The sequence below is a fragment of the Agelaius phoeniceus genome, chromosome 2 (assembly GCF_051311805.1).
Source record: "Agelaius phoeniceus isolate bAgePho1 chromosome 2, bAgePho1.hap1, whole genome shotgun sequence".
NCBI lineage: Eukaryota > Metazoa > Chordata > Aves > Passeriformes > Icteridae > Agelaius > Agelaius phoeniceus.
The window spans coordinates 9,082,754-9,100,089 of NC_135266.1; the positions used below are offsets into that span (position 1 = coordinate 9,082,754).

Below are 17,336 nucleotides of genomic sequence, written 5' to 3' on the forward strand. Positions count from 1 at the left end.
CACTTTGAAATTAACAAAAAAAAGTTCCCTGTTTAATAAAAAAATACCAGGAGGCCATCAGAACAGCAAAAAAACTGATTTGTTTTATTACAGCCCCGAGTCTCAACAATCCACTCAAAGAATACACATCATACATGAGGAGTACAAGTGTCAGAGGAGTGAAAACTGTGAGTTTCAGTTTGGATGCCTGTTCACAGGGTATGATACACAATTTGACTGCCTGAACTAGCACCCAGCATCTGTGCTGTTCATTCTTGCCCCTCAAGAGCACAGTCTTTTTTCAGCCAAATGCTTCTTTGACTTTGACCATAAGGTAGAGTTTTACATTTTACAGTGGTGTCAGCAGAAGAACAGTTTCAGCAGCATCTTTAAAGCAATCCTTACCAGAATTTGGTCTCTTGCATTCTCTGAAATAACAAAAAAAAAAAAAAAAAAAAAAAAAAAGAAAACTTTTAAAAAACATTGGTCCTGCAAGTGAACTAATGAGGAAGTGGATACGAAGAGAGGTAAGTCAGCCTTGACACCAGCAAGCAAAAGCTAATTTGTGGGCTGAAGCATGACAGCATCAAGGAGGAGCTGTGTGGGGGTATGCCATGGACAGGATGATCTGCTTCCCAGTGGTAGCAGAGCGTTGCTGAACACCCAAAAGCAGCTGTGAAAGCATGGCTTGGCCCTGCAGTGCTGGTGCCAAAGGCCAAGGAGAGCAGGAAACACCCTGAGCTCTGCAGGTGGTGGTGCCAGGATGAGCAGCTGAGAGGCAAGGGTTTGCCAGGATGAGCAGCTGAGGGCCAAGGAAGCCCTGGGCTTTCCAAGCGTTGCTGTTAGGAGCAAGGGACAAGGTCAGGACTGGTGACAGAAATCACAGAAATGCCATTTCTTTTCCAGACCTGACCAAACAAATAAAATAAATGTTGAACCCACTGTAAAGGAGCAAGGAGGGTGAGAGGTGGACGCAGCTGTACCCCAGGCTGCCTTCCCTCTGTCAGTGGTTAAGGGAATCAGGGCTGGGCACACCAAGGACATGGACTGTGGGAGGAGACCAGAGAGGAGCCTCTGAGGTGGCCCAGGGGCTGGAGCACCTCTGCCATGGAGACAGGCTGAGAGCACTGGGGCTGGTCAGCTGGGGAAGAGGAGGCTCCAGGGAGACCTTAGAGCAGCCTGAAGGGGCTGCAAGAGGGCTGGAGGGATTTTCAGAGGGGCATGCAGTGATAGAAAAGGCCCTAAGCTAAAGGAGGACAGGTTTAGATTAGATGGTAGGAAGAAATTCTGAGGGTGATGAGGGCCAGGAATCTGGAGGTTTTCAGGGCCAGGTTGGATGGGGCTCTCTGGAGCATGGAAGACTCCCTGCCCACAGCTGGGAGATTGGAACAAGATGATCTCAAGCCAAACCATTCTGTGATTCTGTGCCTGTGGAACAGAGGCAGCCCAAGGGCACATCCATACACAGACTGCTGCAGCCCCAGTTCTCACTCAGGTTCTTTTGCATGCACATGCTTAAAGCATGAATCACAAGTGGACAGGTTTAGGGGTTTTTTTCCCCTCACTTTTCTCACTGAAAAAGGAGAACAACTGATTTCCAATGATTTAAAATCTATTACAAAAACAAAAATCTCGGGTCTGATTTTTCTCCTGTATTGCTGCAATTCCAATCTGCTGCTGCTCCATGTTGATTTAGGCACAGAGTCAGTGCATCCAGTCACCTTCCCTGACTGCATGAACAGGAGCAGGGCTTTACAATTGCTACAATCAGGGAAGTGATTGCAATCACTAGGCTGTTACAGGAAATTTAATTAAGTGGAGGAGAGTGTGAGTGATTGGATTACTAGTTATATTCTGCACAGAACATCTCTTAAAATCCTGTGATTAAGAAAAGCTGTTCTTGATTAGTAATACAAGGATTCTTGCATTTTCTGTTGGACATTTTTGTGGGGAGCAGTGAAAAATACCATGTACCATCTCTGTTTTGGAGTCAAATCAGCCTGCATGTATGGTATGCAGGGATTTGGTAGAATGGCCTTTTGGGAGTGTTTGAACAAGGGATTTAGTAGTTCTGGCTTTAGCCCAGCATTTATATATGCAAATATATTCCAGTAACTCATCCTGTACACTTCTGGTCCCAGAAAAATAACACTGCATAAGCAAGGTTCAGTATCTACACCAGTGCACGTCTTTTTTTTTAAGGTTTCACAAAAAATTCTCCTCCCTCAAAGTTACAATGGCTGGAGTCTATTTCATACTCCCAACTCTTCTTGCTATAGCTCTAATCCTACCATAGCTGTCAAAATGCAAATCTAATTGAAAACATGAATATTAGACCTGCCATGAGCCTTACCCTTTCCATCCCACCTCCAGGCTGTTCATTGCAGGAGAAGTGACACATCACAGTGTGTGGATACAGTCATGGGCTGGAGGTTCCTACATCAATCTGGAGGTTCTGAGTATGAACCAGATGACTTCAATTATTTCAGATGAGAAAAGAATTACTGTTCCTGACATGCAGCATCTTTTACAAACAAAACTATTGAGATAAATTGTGGGAGACAGCAGTTTCTCAGCAAAAAACCAATTTTGTAAATGGCCTGATTTTCCCCAGATTCTACCTAATAATCCACCTAATTAGATGAGAACAATCCCTGCTGTCACACACCTCCTCTACAGTTGCAGAAGAGAGACAAATTTGAAGTTGCACATCCCTATTCTTGAAGTTCAAAGCCCTCTGGGACAGAAAGTGTTGTGTTTTAATGAAAACACCAGTGATCCTTCACAGCTCTGCTCTAAACAACCACAACATGGGACTTCATTACAGCTCAGTGCTTACATAAGAGCATGAGTCAGACTGCATCACATAATTAATGAAAATGCAGAGCCTAAAGAGTAACCTGGAGTGTATTTAAATACTCTAATGATCACAACCCACTTTTTAAGTTGAGGTGGGGGAATAATAGAGCTCAGGCTGTGCAATCTCAGTGCTTGATCACTTCCAGCCACTCACCACAGTCTCTGCTCCTGCTGTACATCCACAGGAAGCAATAAGTGCTTCACACTGTCAGGAGGTGGCACAGCTCCTCTTGGCCATGCAGCTGCTGCCCATTTCTCGCTCCCCTTTTGTGGCTGGAGGACATTTTTATGGCAGCTTGGTGCAGGGAAGAGTGGGAAATCAGCTGCAGGTGCTGGAAGGCAGAGAGCAGCAAGGCTGCCTGGTCTGGAGGAGCCAGTGAGGACATGGGCAGATGAGGAGAGCACATGTGTTTTTTCTCTGGCCTCTTCCAAGCAGTGACCCAGCTGCTGCATGCTCTGTGAAACACAGAGGGAGCAAATGGGAATGCCAGTGTCCATGCAGAATGTGCTAGTGCACATCTAGTCACCAACATGCCTCCCATTGCCACCCAGGCAGCCAGAAAGTAACCAAAACCTGAATTTCAATAATTAGCATGGCCCATACTAAGGATAATTACAAGGATAATTAGTCATCTATCACCTCCAAGAGAAGGGGAGGAGGAACTAATGTTCAGTTGTACAGGAGTGACAGAGATGTCTTCCAGACCCCCAAGCAAGTCCTTGAGTGCAGTTCTGAGCAAAGGTACAGAGAGCAGAGAAATGGCAGGGGGGCTCTTCCCCTACCTGCAGCTGCCTTCCAGTTTTTGGGTGTCTGACCTGCCCATAAAGGCCAGAACCAGCACAGGGATGAGCCAGACAAGAGTGGTGTGAGGGCAGAAGACCCTGAGCTCAAACCACTCCCAGAGAGCACTGAGAGCTCATCTGCAGAGCTCATCTCCCCTTAACCTGGGCACAGGAACTGAGCCAGGCTTTCAGAATGCTCCAGAGGCAGCACAAGCCCTGAGCCCAGGGTTTGCCCCCTTTCTCACTGGGAAGGCACAGCAAGACACAAAAGCCCAGGAGAACCACAAGAAGATGTGAGAGAGCCCTCAGCTCTGAGGAAAGTTGAAGTGAGCACAACTGTGCTGAAAGTGTAAATTAAGGGATCGAATGCTTGTTGATTTTTCTTATAATAATAATAATTTTAAAAGAAATCAGGACCAGAAATTACAGAAAATATGCATTTTGAACATACCTGGATGTTCAGGTGGGCAGGACCTTGAACTAGGGAAGAGGCAGGAGATTCAGAGATGGAGGGGAGGACCTGGTGAACAGGCAGAGTTAATATACATGTAAAATAATTTTATAGCAAGGAGGAAGAGAATGCTATATTTTCCTTTTCCTTAGAATTGCATATTTAAAAGAAATCAGATGTAATGCTTATGAAATCAAAAATAGTTTAATTTCTATACTTTAAGTGCTTTTAAGACAAGAAAAGGAGAGACAGAGACACCATCAATGGAGTCTCACCTCCAAAAACATGCAAGGCCCCCTGCATTAGGCATCACATATAAGAGATGTCTTTACCTCAGTGAGATAATATGGGATACTCCTGGGAGACATAGTTTCCTGTAATTCATTTTAGGAGAGACAAAGACACAGCAGCATTTCAGTATTTTAATTTAGAAGACATTACAGAAATCTTGACAACAGCTGTAAATGTCTTACCAGCCATCTTTGTCCACAAAACAATGAACAATGCACAGTACAAAAATGTTCTCAGCAGAAAACATTGCTTTGTCTCAATTTGGGCAAAACTTAACATACTGCAATGCCATTTACTGCTACTACTGTTCATGTCCACCAGAATGATTAAACAAATGGCTAGCAACAGATTTTTAGCAGAACAAAGGCAGCACGAGGGATATGTGACATTCTCTAATTGCTGCAACAAATGACTATGCTTGGCTTTAGGCAAACCTCAACAATTAGAACTATTCTCAAATATATACAGAGAGCTGTCAGGAGCAGTAGCACACAGCCATGTAAATGTTATTGCCACAAAGTAGGGTTGTTGAAATAAATAATCTAAATAAAAGGTCAAGATGCAGCCAGGGTGAGTTTCAAAAACAACCTAAAAAGTCACCTAAAATGCAAGCTGAGATTCAGTTTCCAGTGTTAATATACACAGTATAATTAACACTGTATTATCACTTATTAAACAGCATTTGAAAACATGGAATCATCAGGGAGGAGATTCATGGGCACAGTGGTAAGGGTCTGTTAGCATGCTTCTGAGCATCTCCTGCTGAGCAGTGGTAAAGGGCATCACTGCACATAATAGTCTGCATCCTGTTCTGGAATTCACCATCATTTCACTAGGGCTCTCAAACGTTAACATTTCTGGGGGTAGAGAAAAAAACAACTAATTATTTGGAAAAATAGTTTATAAAGTGCATGGGTCAGCTCTCAGAAGATACTTGTTTATGTCATGGTGGCAAAGTGCTGAAAAACTGTGTTAGCAAAGGAAAATTTCAGTCTTAACCTCATATAGAAGAAAATAAGTGGGGCTCTCCCATCACTTGTGCATGCTGCCTCCTCCCAGATATTGGGGATCAGAGTCCAGGGAGAACCTTCTGGTCAGGCTGCTGAACTGAAGGGAGGGGTGAAGGGAAGAGAAACCCTTGCAAAGATTCAGGTACAACTCTTGTTATCTTGTGTGAGCCCACAAACCAGACAGCTGTGGAAACAGGGCTCTGGTCTCTTCTCCAAAGCTGTAAGAAACCCAAGCAGGTTTTCTCTTCATGGATGCTACAAAAAAACCTGCAAAACTTTACATTCCTGGAGCTTGGCAATGTGCAGAGCCATCAAGAAGTCAAAATTACACCAGACTAAAATGCAACCCTGCTGTTACTTCTCCTTATCTGTTAGGACCAGTGGATGCTCAAAGGCTGCTGTGTTGTTAGAGTTGAGTTGATATTTTGCAGAATACTGTTTAGAATAATTGCATTTAGCAGAGCTTAACCAGTCAGGAAAAGAAAAATCAAAAATTAATATATAAAAATGCTTAATTCATGCTGCCTCAGCATAATCTGCATTGGAGAGGCACAGAAGAAGAAGCTTCCAGTCTAATGTACCATGATCAAAACATGCTCACCATCCTAATGCTTTCTCTCTTAAACCATTACAGCTGGAAAAGAAGGATGGAAATGTGGCATCTGAAAGGCATCCAAGGAGGGCAGTGGCACTTGGATTAGCACAGGAAGGTGGCAACAGCAGCCCCTGGTCTTTGCAGCTTTCCTTTCACCTCACTCAAGTGTAACATGGTGGAGGTAGAGGAGATAGGAAGGACATTTCAAACCTATTTCATCTGGTTTTGGAATCTCAACATGCAAGGAGGTTTAGAAGCGTGAAGTCCCCATTCAGCTGATAGAGAAAATCACCAGAGAGCAGGGCTGGATGCCAAAATCTGCTGTCAGGGCCTGGAAAGCCTATCAAAAAGCATCAGCTCTTTTTGATAGTTATTGGCACTGTCTGTAGATGTGTTTACTGGCCCAAATTGACCTTTTACAGCTAAAGTTGCACTTTTATTCTTCTTAATGGGTTGAACCTTCAATATTTAATCACAAACCTTGCTAGAAAAATATGTAGCAGAGTAAAATGTGTTTTGTAACACATTTTCTGCACCCACCATAGAGCAGATTTCTTCTCCACTGATGCAGCTTCAGTTGTTCAGGTCTGTGTAGAGAAAGACTTCAGAAACATCAGCTCTGCTGTATCTGTTTACTCAGGGCACGAGTTTATGAATCAGCGTTAAAATTGTGGCCATTTCCTCCCGAAAATTAGCTTTGAATAAACCATTCATGCACCTTCAATATTATAAATACAGATAGAAAAAGAAGGCCTTGGTCTAATTCCTGGCTTTCTGTCTTTTTTGTTCAGCCTGGTAACACACAGTGCATGATGACGCACAATTTTGGGCAATTAATTCAAATATCCGGGAAACAAGAAATCACATCTGCAGTTAATCATCTTGTGCTTTTTCCAAACCATAAACCATCTTTACAGAAGAAGAGAACAAAGAGATGAGAGACATAATTAAATGTGACATTTTCCATAAATCAGATGATTCCTACAAATGGGCTGATAACATCAGAGAGCAGCAAAACTTTCCAAATTGCTCTGGTGTTTATCTGATGCTCATCATCTCTCTGAGGCTCTGGTGAGTGTGACAGCTTTTATAGTGACACTATGCTGCACAACTGTCCCTGCCATTTTCACCATCAAAATTAATCAAAGCAAACTATTCAACAGACCAATGTTCCTCTACAACTTAAGCTGGGATGTTACCTCAAGGAACCATTTTCTTTACATTCAACAAGTTTATCTGTTTGAAACAACTTCTAGCAAAAGGAAAAAAAAACAAATTTATGACTACATGTCAATGTAATATTATTATTCCCAAAATAAATTCAGGTTTGTAGTACAAACAACCAAGACAACTCAAAACAATTCTGTTAAAGAGAGAGGTAGTTAAGGTGTCAAAAGTTAGGTTTGGTCACTTTGGAAGATACTGATAAAAATAATCTAATATTAAAGACAGACTATGGTGATAAGAACAAAGTCATAAAATGTTGTGTGCTTGATATTTGTGCTCTAATTTATCATCTCACAGCACCTGTGGCACAGATTTGTAGAATGACAGAATCATTTGGGTTGGAAAAATTAAAAGTCAGCTAAAACCAAACTAGACTGCCCTCACTGCCCAATTTCAGCTGAACTTCAGACAAAAATGAAGAAAAGATAAAGAAGGAAAATGAAGTCAGTTTTCTTGAGTAACCACTGATGTTTGGTTCCCAATCTAAGATTTTGTGGGAAAATTTTCAGTTTCAAAGATGACTTGGTAATTTCTGAAAAGGGCGAGTCTCCAACTGGGCAAGCAATACCTCCAGTGACTTTTGAAAGTTATATTAGAATTTTGAAATAACTTATGCATAATGAAACAAATAATTTTATTAAAACTACTGTTTTCAACATGAATAAATACTTTTTTAAAATCCAATAATATTATGATTTTAAAAGACTGGCTGTAAACTTTCCTGCAGTTTCCAGCCACTCCAACAAAAACCAGCATAAAATATCTTAAAAAGAGAAAAATTAATATTACATTTTAAGGTTTTGAGTTCAGCTCTAAATACACGTACTTAATTGTACACTAGGACAAGTACAGATGTAAAAATCTCCAGCTGTAGTTGCTTAGCTACCAGATTGTATTCTGTTGTTCAATCTAGATTCCTTGCAATAAACTTTTGGGGGGAAAAATGTAGGAATAGCTATAGGTGAATTTACCAGTGCAAATAGAAAGCTGTGTTCTAATTGTGGAAAGGTCAGAGGAAATGCTTTTCACTCAGTTTCCTGATCTTCCTTTGTCTTACACCTTGAGGACCACAAAATTACTGTTGAACAATTGTCATGGTTAGTAAGATTAATGATTGCATTGGCCAAGACCCACTCATCATTAAATCCACTGGGGGATGTTCAGGAGCAAAAATGTCCTACTTGGATTATAAATAATGTGCATGGGCCTGAATGGGACCCCAGCCCATTCAGAGGAGATTTTACAGTGATGCAAATCATTTTGGCATGTGCTTTAATCCCATTCTGTTCTATACAATCTGTTGAATCAAGTTTTAGCTAAATCTGTCCAAACCTGGCATGTGTCTCATCTCAGCAACACATCAGATGGGGACTGGCATGTGGACATATTCCCTCTGTTCAATGACATCAGAAGGTCTTGGCTAGAGCTGTCAACTGAATGAAAAACAGCAGCATCATGCAGTTCTGGAAACTGTTTGAGGATTTGTTATGATTTATTTTCATTAGAGGCTCTTTGACTACGTTGAACCAAGTCTGCCTTTGATACATGTGCATTAAAATACCCAGAGGATGCCAGGACACCAGCACTGCCCAGCAGCTCACTGCTGCCTGGTTCTAGGGCAGTGCAACACTGGGTTTTGGTCCCAAGCCTGTCGTGCTGCACCACTGCACAGCCCAACAAGCAAACACGATGAACAAACACTGTTTGTTGTCCTTCAGAACATTATGGCTTCTTGATTTACAAACACCAAAGCACAGACTCACTCTGAATCTGCTTGTTCTGTGCCACTGCTGCCTTTGGGGCCATCCCTGAGCCAGAAGGAGATTCGTAAACCTGGCATCACTCACTAAATGACCAGCAAGAGAGTTTGCTCACTCTGAGCAGCCCTCAGGCAGAATGCTCATCAGCTGCACACCAGCCACCAGAGGGGACAGAGGAAGCCAGTCTGATCTCTGTGCAAGGTCCAGCTCTCACTGGCTTCAGGAGAAACAATTCACACAAGAAGCCTGGGTAAGGAATGTGTGCATGAAAGTGCAGAATGCATTAAAGTCTCACTCAGAGCCTTAATATCCAAGGCAAAGGGTACAACCCTTCTCAGGTTCAAATGGGCCAAGTGACAAGAGCCTGGACACCCCTGAAGCCAGGAGCAGCTGTGGCACCCCCACAGTTAAAGTCCTTCAGAGCCTGCGTTTCCCCATGCTGGATCTCAGCATCAACACCCCTTCCACTGCAGCTCCTGGGCTGTCAATCATCTTCTGCCAGAGGTGCTGCTCTTCCCCTTGGGAGTCCATCCAGTCAACCTCCTTGCCATTGCTCACACCTGGCAATTGTAAAAACATGGGCATTTGCCATTTTAGGAGCAGTTGGATAACATCACTCCTCATTTACTACAACGGTGTGCAAGAGAAATGATGAGCACTTTACACTTGCACCTGCACACAGGGAGTTGCACTGAAAGCAGGCAGCTCCTGGAGAGCACCAGTTTGTCATTGAACACCTTCAGGCACATGGGCAGAGGCTCATAAACCTCCCCACACTGCACCACTAACAACTTTTTCCCAGCACAGGGGGAATGGATTCACACCTCTTCTAGCTCACACCATGGCCAGCAGAAAGGCTGCACAGAAGTAGCTGACTCCCTCTCACTGGGATGCTAAGGAATGCTTCCCAAGGTATTCACAGTTCTTTTAGACTGTGCAGAAATACAAATGGGCACATAATTTTTGTGTCTCATTCCATGGAGGAAAGAACTAAATCATCTACAGATTATCCACATGTTGCCTTTTCTCCATTTTCAAATTCCACAACTTCCTGTGTATTTTCAAAACACTCAGTGACATTTCTGTTCTTCATACACATGAATCAGGTGGGGTAAGGAAAGAGGAGAGCAGAATAAGAAAAGCAACACGAGTCAGATGGGACCTTACCATTTCCAGTGCTCAAACGGACACCTCCCAAAAAAATATTACTGGAGAGTGACTCCTTGTCCCACACAGTCAGCTCCAGGCAGACATTCCTTATGTCCCCTGAATTCAAACCACTGAAGGCAAAGGTGTGATTCCACTGGGGGTTCACACTCCTTTTTACTATGGGAGTTTTGTGTTTCGTAGCTTTGCTGTCATCTGGGAGCAGGTACCTGGGAGATAAAGGAAAGTGAATATGGAAATGGATTTTCACATTGTATTCATAATGTATAACAATCATGTAGAAGCTCAAATGGGATCAGCACCCCATCTCCCCACTGGTATTATGTTAAACATCTACCTCAAGTGCTTATTTTGCATTTGTGCTCCATTTGTTCTCATACCTACAGTGTCAGTTACCACAAGCAGAATTGGAATTAGGTCTTCTTGCCCCAGGAGTCAAACAAAAACTTTTTGTTTCAGTGAGGCTAAATATAGACAGTCATAAAAACATTGGCTAGAAGGGACCTCTCTGGAGTCATCTTGTCCAGTGTCTATCTCAAAGTGCAAGAAGAGATTGTCCAGAAAGGAATTAAAATTATTTTTTCTACTTAAAATGTATGACTGACTGATAATTTTAAGCACAGCAGAAGATCAAGATAAATTCTAAGCTCCTCCAGGGAATTAAAGACAGGATGTTTCCTGTGGACCCTGTTCAGTAACAACACTCCACCCATTAGTATGAATTGGAACATATCTAGAAATCAGCAAGCCTGAAAACTAGCATTCAGAGCAAAAACTGGCAAAGAAAAATGTTTTAAGATATCTATTAGTTCCTAAATGTAACATTTATAATGCATATCCTACATTTATGAGAAATCCATTATAATGAGAGATGCAGGATTTGGTTAATTTTTTTCAAACACAAGCATTCTGTGTAGTTTGGATTTTGAGTGTCCAACACAAAATGCTGCATGTCTAAAAAAACACACAAATGTTGTCATACTATGTAAAATTTTGGTGTACCACATGCTTACAGGCATGTGACACAAATCTTAAATTAGATCCAGTGAAGTCATTAAAAAAAGGAGACAAAAACCCCACAAACCCTTTAACAAAAGTGTCAGATGTGCCTCCTGATTTCACTGCTGTTAAATTCTTTGCTTCTTTGATGAGGACTTCTAATATGCCTCCAGATGGCAGATGAGAATCTCCTTTCTTTCCTTTTTTGAAGCCTCTCTTTCCTAGGCATAGAACAAAGTTGCAAAATTACAATCAGAAATTATATTGTGGTATATATTATATACTCACAGACTCCAGGCTGAGGCACTGAGCACATTCTAATAGGTGTAATATAATATCTAATAGATATATCAGTATATACTGATATAATATCCTGATAATATACTGATATATGATATATATTATAATATAATAATAAAGACTGATTTAAAAATGTAAATGGTCTTGGCTAGATTTTTAAAAGTAATCATCAGGATGATGTTAAAATGTACTAATTTTAAAAAATGCAGGCTGTATCTGGACTGAGCTGATAACAATGAACTTTTAAGGGAGCAAACCTTCAGTAAACCTTACTACTAGTAGAGGGAATATCATCTGTCAAAAAAAAAGAAAAAAGAAAAAAGGAAAAGAAAGAAATCTAATCCATTCAATGGAAATGCTGACAAGCAATACTATCACTGAGACAGTGATATACCTGCATCTGGGATATCCATGTGCACTCAGGTGCTGCCCAGTGATTGCTCTCACTTCAGAGGATTGCTGTTCCTCATGCTAACACAATGCAAAGAGAGAGTAACTCTCCTCCCTTGTTCATTGCTGATGAAAATAATGGCTCACCCTGAAGATCTCAAATAAGATTTTACAGGACTAAATTGCAGCAGTAATACAGTAAGACTGAGCAGAGGAAAAGCAGTGAGAAAAATAGGTGAAAATGAGGAGACAGATTCATGTGAATTAAGCATGAAGAACTAAGTGAGGTCTCTTACTTGATCAGCTAAGCACTGTATATAACTAGCTGAGAAAAGAACTCTCAGACCACAATGCAGACAATTTATTTCTCTGTGGCTTCCCTTGATCATGTTACCTAATGTCTGGATTTTTTTTTAATTAAGTCAGAGCCAGGCATCAACCACTGACTGCATATTCCTCTTCCATTCTCTCTTCTTAAGTTCAGTGTAAGAGAAAAGGATGAAGCAAAAGAAACATACACATGGTTCAGAATTTCCTTTTCACCCATAACTATTGAAGCCAGGTTGCATAAGGCCTTGAACAACCTGGTCTAGTGGAAGATCCCTGCTCATGGCAGGGGGCTTGGGACTAGATGGTCTTTCAGGTCCATTCTACCCCTTAACATTCTGTGATTCTACAAATGAGCATATTAAAGTATGATTTCAATCTTCACCAGTACCATTACTTCACCCTAATTGAGGATTTTTAATACATCATCATCACATGATTTTTAAAATCCTCATTATTAATGTTTGTTTTACCTTGAAACTGTCCCAGAGGAAGCATTAGGTTTCTGTCTGGGGGAATATAACGTAAAACCACTGTCAGTTCTCCTTTGTATTGAAGCCCAAAATCTGTCACAGCCTCCACCTGAAGAGGAAAAAAACCAAACCAACCAGAAATCCAGCCAAGGTTAATCATTCAACTTTTTCTTTTAATTCTGTTGAAATATAGCAATAAATCTATAGAGTGCTTTAAACACTTCTTAAACACATCAAGATGTATCAGCCCACTTTCAGATAATAAGACATTCAAATTGGAGGCAATCACATTTTAGAAAACTCTCTGAGCTTGGGAATGCAAACTCTCAGAAAAATAAACCCATGGGGCATTAGACACTGTTCAGTGAACACACAGAAGAGAGAGTTATCTAGCATGAGTAAGTGAAAAAAACAACAGCAAAAAAAACCCCTGAGTATATAAACTATAACTGATTTAAGCTGATAGTCAGCCCTTATTTGCACCAGTCAGGATTTAAAATATAATTAGTTTCATGGATTTTGGAGAAGTCCATCCTGAGTCACTCTTTGACTGGATGTGTAGGGAATGAAGGTGAGGGAGAGCAGAGTGCAGCTTTGAAACAGAAAAACTTCTTAAAAACTGTTATTCCCACTGTCCTTTCTCTTTTCTACACAGCTATTATTTCTGCATCTTTTTTTATAAATGTTTAAATCTTACCCAGAAGAACGCAACCAATGCTCTGCAGTCCATCTATTTTAAAATAATATCACTGGCAGGGTACTGAACTTCCATTCACTTTGCAAGAAGTTGGAAATTACATTTTAAAAGCATTGGATGCAACACAGGGAGCTCTGACTTCACTGGTGGAGCTGGGACCACTCTCAGCAGCCTGGTGCAGTGAGAGCTGTCCCTGCCCATGGCAGGGGATTGGAACAGGGTGATCTTTGAGACCCCTCCAAACCCAAACCATTCTGTGATTCTCTGATGTGATTTCTGTACATGCCTCAGTGCTTAGGTTTGGGTACAAATGAAGAAATCTTCCTGATTTCTTCACAGGGATGAAGGACATGGATAAAGGGAGAGGATCCTCCAGCACTGCTGGAGGCACACGAGGCACCACAGAAGCCTTTAAAGAACAGTTTGTGGAGGAATGTCTGACCTGTGAATGTCTGACCTTCTATGAAATGTATTCAGCTTGTTTCCTGACATCCCACGAAGGTCAAAATTCTATTGCCCAGAGAAAAAAAGCAGAAAAACCCCACCAGGAATTCCTAAGGTGTGTGCAGAGGGTCAGCATTGCCTTCACCTCACAGACTCCAGGCTGAGGCACTGACCACTCACTGGGCTCAGTCTGCACTCAAGGATGGGACAGAGAATTTTAGCCACAGCAACAGGGCCCTTTTGTGGCTTTGAAGCATTTTTACAGCAGCACAGGCACTGCTGTGTTGCTCTACACACTGAGAAAAACACTCCTGTCTGACCCCAGTGTCCAATGCCAGCTGCAACAACAAAGGACTAAAGAAAACCTGTAGTAAATGGCTGTGGAATAATTTACACATCTACATTTTGCCAGTCAGGCAGCTCACTTTTGGCCTAAACTAAGCAAGTTTAGGATCAAGTTTCCCATAAAGGCATCAAAGGTTATTTTTTATTTAGTTCTACTAGTGGACGAGCAATTGTGTAAGTCCTAATGCCAGAAAAAAATTTGTCAGCCTCTCCTCCAAACCCACATGACTCTATCTATACTCTGTCCTCTCTTTAGCCACAGAACTATTTTTCTGCTTTTTCTGACTTAATCACCCTCCTCTGGAAAAGAGATGTCTCAATGCTCATAGAAGAAACACATCTTCAAGTCTCCAGCCTTTTCACTAAAGCAGCCAAATGATTCATGATAAAACAAACAAAGCACTGTAATAAATCCCAGAAAATGTTTGATTACCATTCCTCCATTCCTGTCCCTATCAGGGGTCCATATAGGAGAATTGTGTGTATTTTTTGTGTGGATATTAACTACTGCTTCTTTTAGTAGTAGTAATTGATTTTTTTTTTTAATATCACCCTTGTTGATCAAAAACTTCAGCAGTGTTCTAAGTTTAGAAACATTATTGGTAACAGCGTAGGAGGCAGACAAGGCCAATTCTGTGTTTGCTTTCTTTGACAGTAAAATAATTTAAAAATCCTTTTAATGGTATTGGAAATAATCAGACACCACCTTCCAGCTGGACTGGCTGAAATGCTTAGTGACTCATTACTTATTTTCCTGAGCAGGAGAGCTTCATGACTATTTTGGTTATTTTCCCATTAGGATTAAAGAAATTACCAAAAAATTAATTACAGAGCAAATAGGTCCATCTCCCACCTGATAGAAAGGCAGAAATTAAACACTCTCTCCTGAAACCCAAAAGATAATATGATTTCCTTAAATGTAATGAACATAAAAAAAACAAATCATCTAGTCAACCTTGACAATATTAGCTGCACAACTTATATTTTTTTGAAATTAGAAAGATACACTTTAATGTCACTCTAAACCCCTGGAATTCCTGGGGATTGTGGCTGCTGCAGGGGCAAGCAAGAGAGAAGCCTTTAATCCTCTAGTTTACAACAGCTCTTTGAATCTCTTCCAAAACTGAAAACATTCACCAAAGCAGGGGAGCCCTGGGCACAGAAGTCACCCTGCCCTCCCCTGAGCACAGGGCATGCTCTGCTTCACAGACTTCTCCATCTCCTGGCTCAGAAGCTTTTTCTGGTGCCTTTGCAGTTAAGGTGAATTAGAGTCATCAAGAAGTTGTTTTGTCACATCTGAAAGGTATAAAGCACTTTGAACTGAAAAAAATAAAACTTGTTTCTTTAATAACCTCTTAAGGGTTGGGTAAGGGGAATGGTAGGAAAGTTATTTGTTTTATGTGCTATTTTAAAAGATTAATGTATTTACTAAGTAATTTTTTATTGGAATTTATTACAGGACAAATTTACTGTTTATTTAAAAGCTTTTTTTGTTATTGTTTTTAAGTAAACAATCATATGTGAAAATTTCATGAAGACTTTAAAACCAGCAAGTTTTTGCTGAATTAAGAATAAGAAATTTCTTAATTGTCACATTAGACACTTACAAAGTCCTGCTTTATAAAAAAGTTCCAAAGGAAAAAAAATAACTAACTCTTGCTAAATTTGCTTCACAGCACTTTCACCAGTCCTGGAAACCCCTACCTTGGGCTGGAGCACAAACCACTCATCACCCTGATTTTCAAAGTTCCAGGAATCGAATGGAATTTCCACTTCCCCAAGGAAGCTGTTCCGTCCAAATCTGTCATAGTGCCAGACAGAAACCTGCAGGGTCCTGGTTTCCAGCTGTGAGTGACTGATGACATACTACCAATAGAAAAAGAGAAAAGGAAACTCTCAGAATAAGCAGAAATAATATTTTCCACTAAGTCTTTTATGGCTCTAGCTCAGTTGCACCAAGCCCAGAGCAGTTAACAAATGGAGCATGAACGAGAGATTTGTTTTCCTTGCAAGCATGATTGATCAAGCCAGAAAGTTCATAATATTAATGTGAAATCTTTATTTGCTGTATACATCCAGTGATAATTTATGTATACATAAATTCTATCACTATTGTGGCTTTTTTCTTTTTTTGGTGTTATTTACTGAGTATTTATGACTATAAAGTAAATTATGATGCTTAAAAATATTATCCTACAATTTAATTCCCTACAAGTTTATATAAAAGAAGGAGATCAACACCTAGGTTGATGAAAAGAAGAAACCCCACTGGTTCTTTCATCCCTAAAGAGAGTCTGCTTAACACTGCTTTCCAGAAAAGCCTCTCATTTCCAATTTTTTCTTTGTAGGTTACAAAAAATGGTCCTGAAAATACATATATCAGCATGGGCAAGGCATGCACTGAGCCTACCAGTAACCATTGTTGGGTTTGAAAGCTATTAAAAAACTCATGTCTAGCTATTGATATATCAAAGCTATTTAAAAACTCACATCTAGATATTAATATATCAAAGCTATTAAAAGACTAGCATTGTAGTCTAGCAAATACACAGAAAATTATAAACATCTGGAATTCTGGCTCTGCACACTCTACTTTTAGCAAAAAGCCCATTATTTCCTTGACATTCACCCTTCTCCTAGTGTTAGCTGAAGAAACCCAGATGTCTTATTTTTGCATCAGGAACAATATCTGGACATGGAGAAATACTGTCCAAAAGCTGAGCCAGTCAGGTCAGTTGGCAAATTATGTACAGATACATCTACTGTGCCTAACCCTGGATGCCAACTATTCCACTGTGAGAAACCTCATATTCTGCAACAATGGAGTAAAAGTCAAAGAGGGAAGATACAAGACAGATTTAATTATTTTTATTTTCTTTTTTTTTAACAGGATTTTCAGTTGGGATGAACAGCCCTTCCTTATCTACACACATTTTGTTATAATCTGTATTTCTGAGAAAATTTTATGTCCTGTCTTCACCCTGCAATTATGTTTAGTGCTATATTACTTGATAAATAAAATCTAATTCTTTATTTTTTTCCCAGTTCAGGCAAGCCTTAATTTTACTCTATACCATTTAAAAATGAGGCTATAAAAAGTCTCTGCCTTGGCAAGCAGCACGGCCTGACCGAGCGTGTGCGCCTGCAAAATGGTTTTGTAGCCAGGCCAAGCCAAGTACACCAGCCAGGGAACATCTATTTGCTTCTATTACAGGAAACTTATTTAAAATGTAACTGAA

General features: G+C 40.6%; 1 protein-coding gene and 1 long non-coding RNA gene across 7 annotated transcripts in view; both read right to left on the reverse strand.

The window, feature by feature from the left end:
- Positions 1 to 61: 61 nt before the first annotated feature.
- On the reverse strand, positions 62 to 7,084 carry LOC143692194 (uncharacterized). Its single transcript, XR_013180058.1, has 2 exons — positions 4,073 to 7,084; positions 62 to 407 (listed from the first exon to the last, which is right to left on the reverse strand). It is a non-coding gene; the product is annotated as an uncharacterized LOC143692194 (long non-coding RNA).
- Positions 7,085 to 7,086: 2 nt separating this feature from the next.
- SYTL5 (synaptotagmin like 5) overlaps positions 7,087 to 17,336 on the reverse strand; it is an 88,254-nt gene continuing 78,004 nt past the window's right edge. For all 6 annotated transcript variants that reach the window (XM_077171808.1, XM_077171815.1, XM_077171803.1 and 3 more), the window contains 5 exons: positions 15,802 to 15,963; positions 12,612 to 12,720; positions 11,207 to 11,342; positions 10,123 to 10,331; positions 7,087 to 9,515 (listed from right to left, as the gene is read on the reverse strand). In XM_077171808.1, the coding sequence (XP_077027923.1) occupies positions 9,373 to 9,515; positions 10,123 to 10,331; positions 11,207 to 11,342; positions 12,612 to 12,720; positions 15,802 to 15,963 (759 nt within the window). In that variant the 3' untranslated portion in view covers positions 7,087 to 9,372. The remainder of the gene's footprint in view (positions 9,516 to 10,122; positions 10,332 to 11,206; positions 11,343 to 12,611; positions 12,721 to 15,801; positions 15,964 to 17,336) is intronic.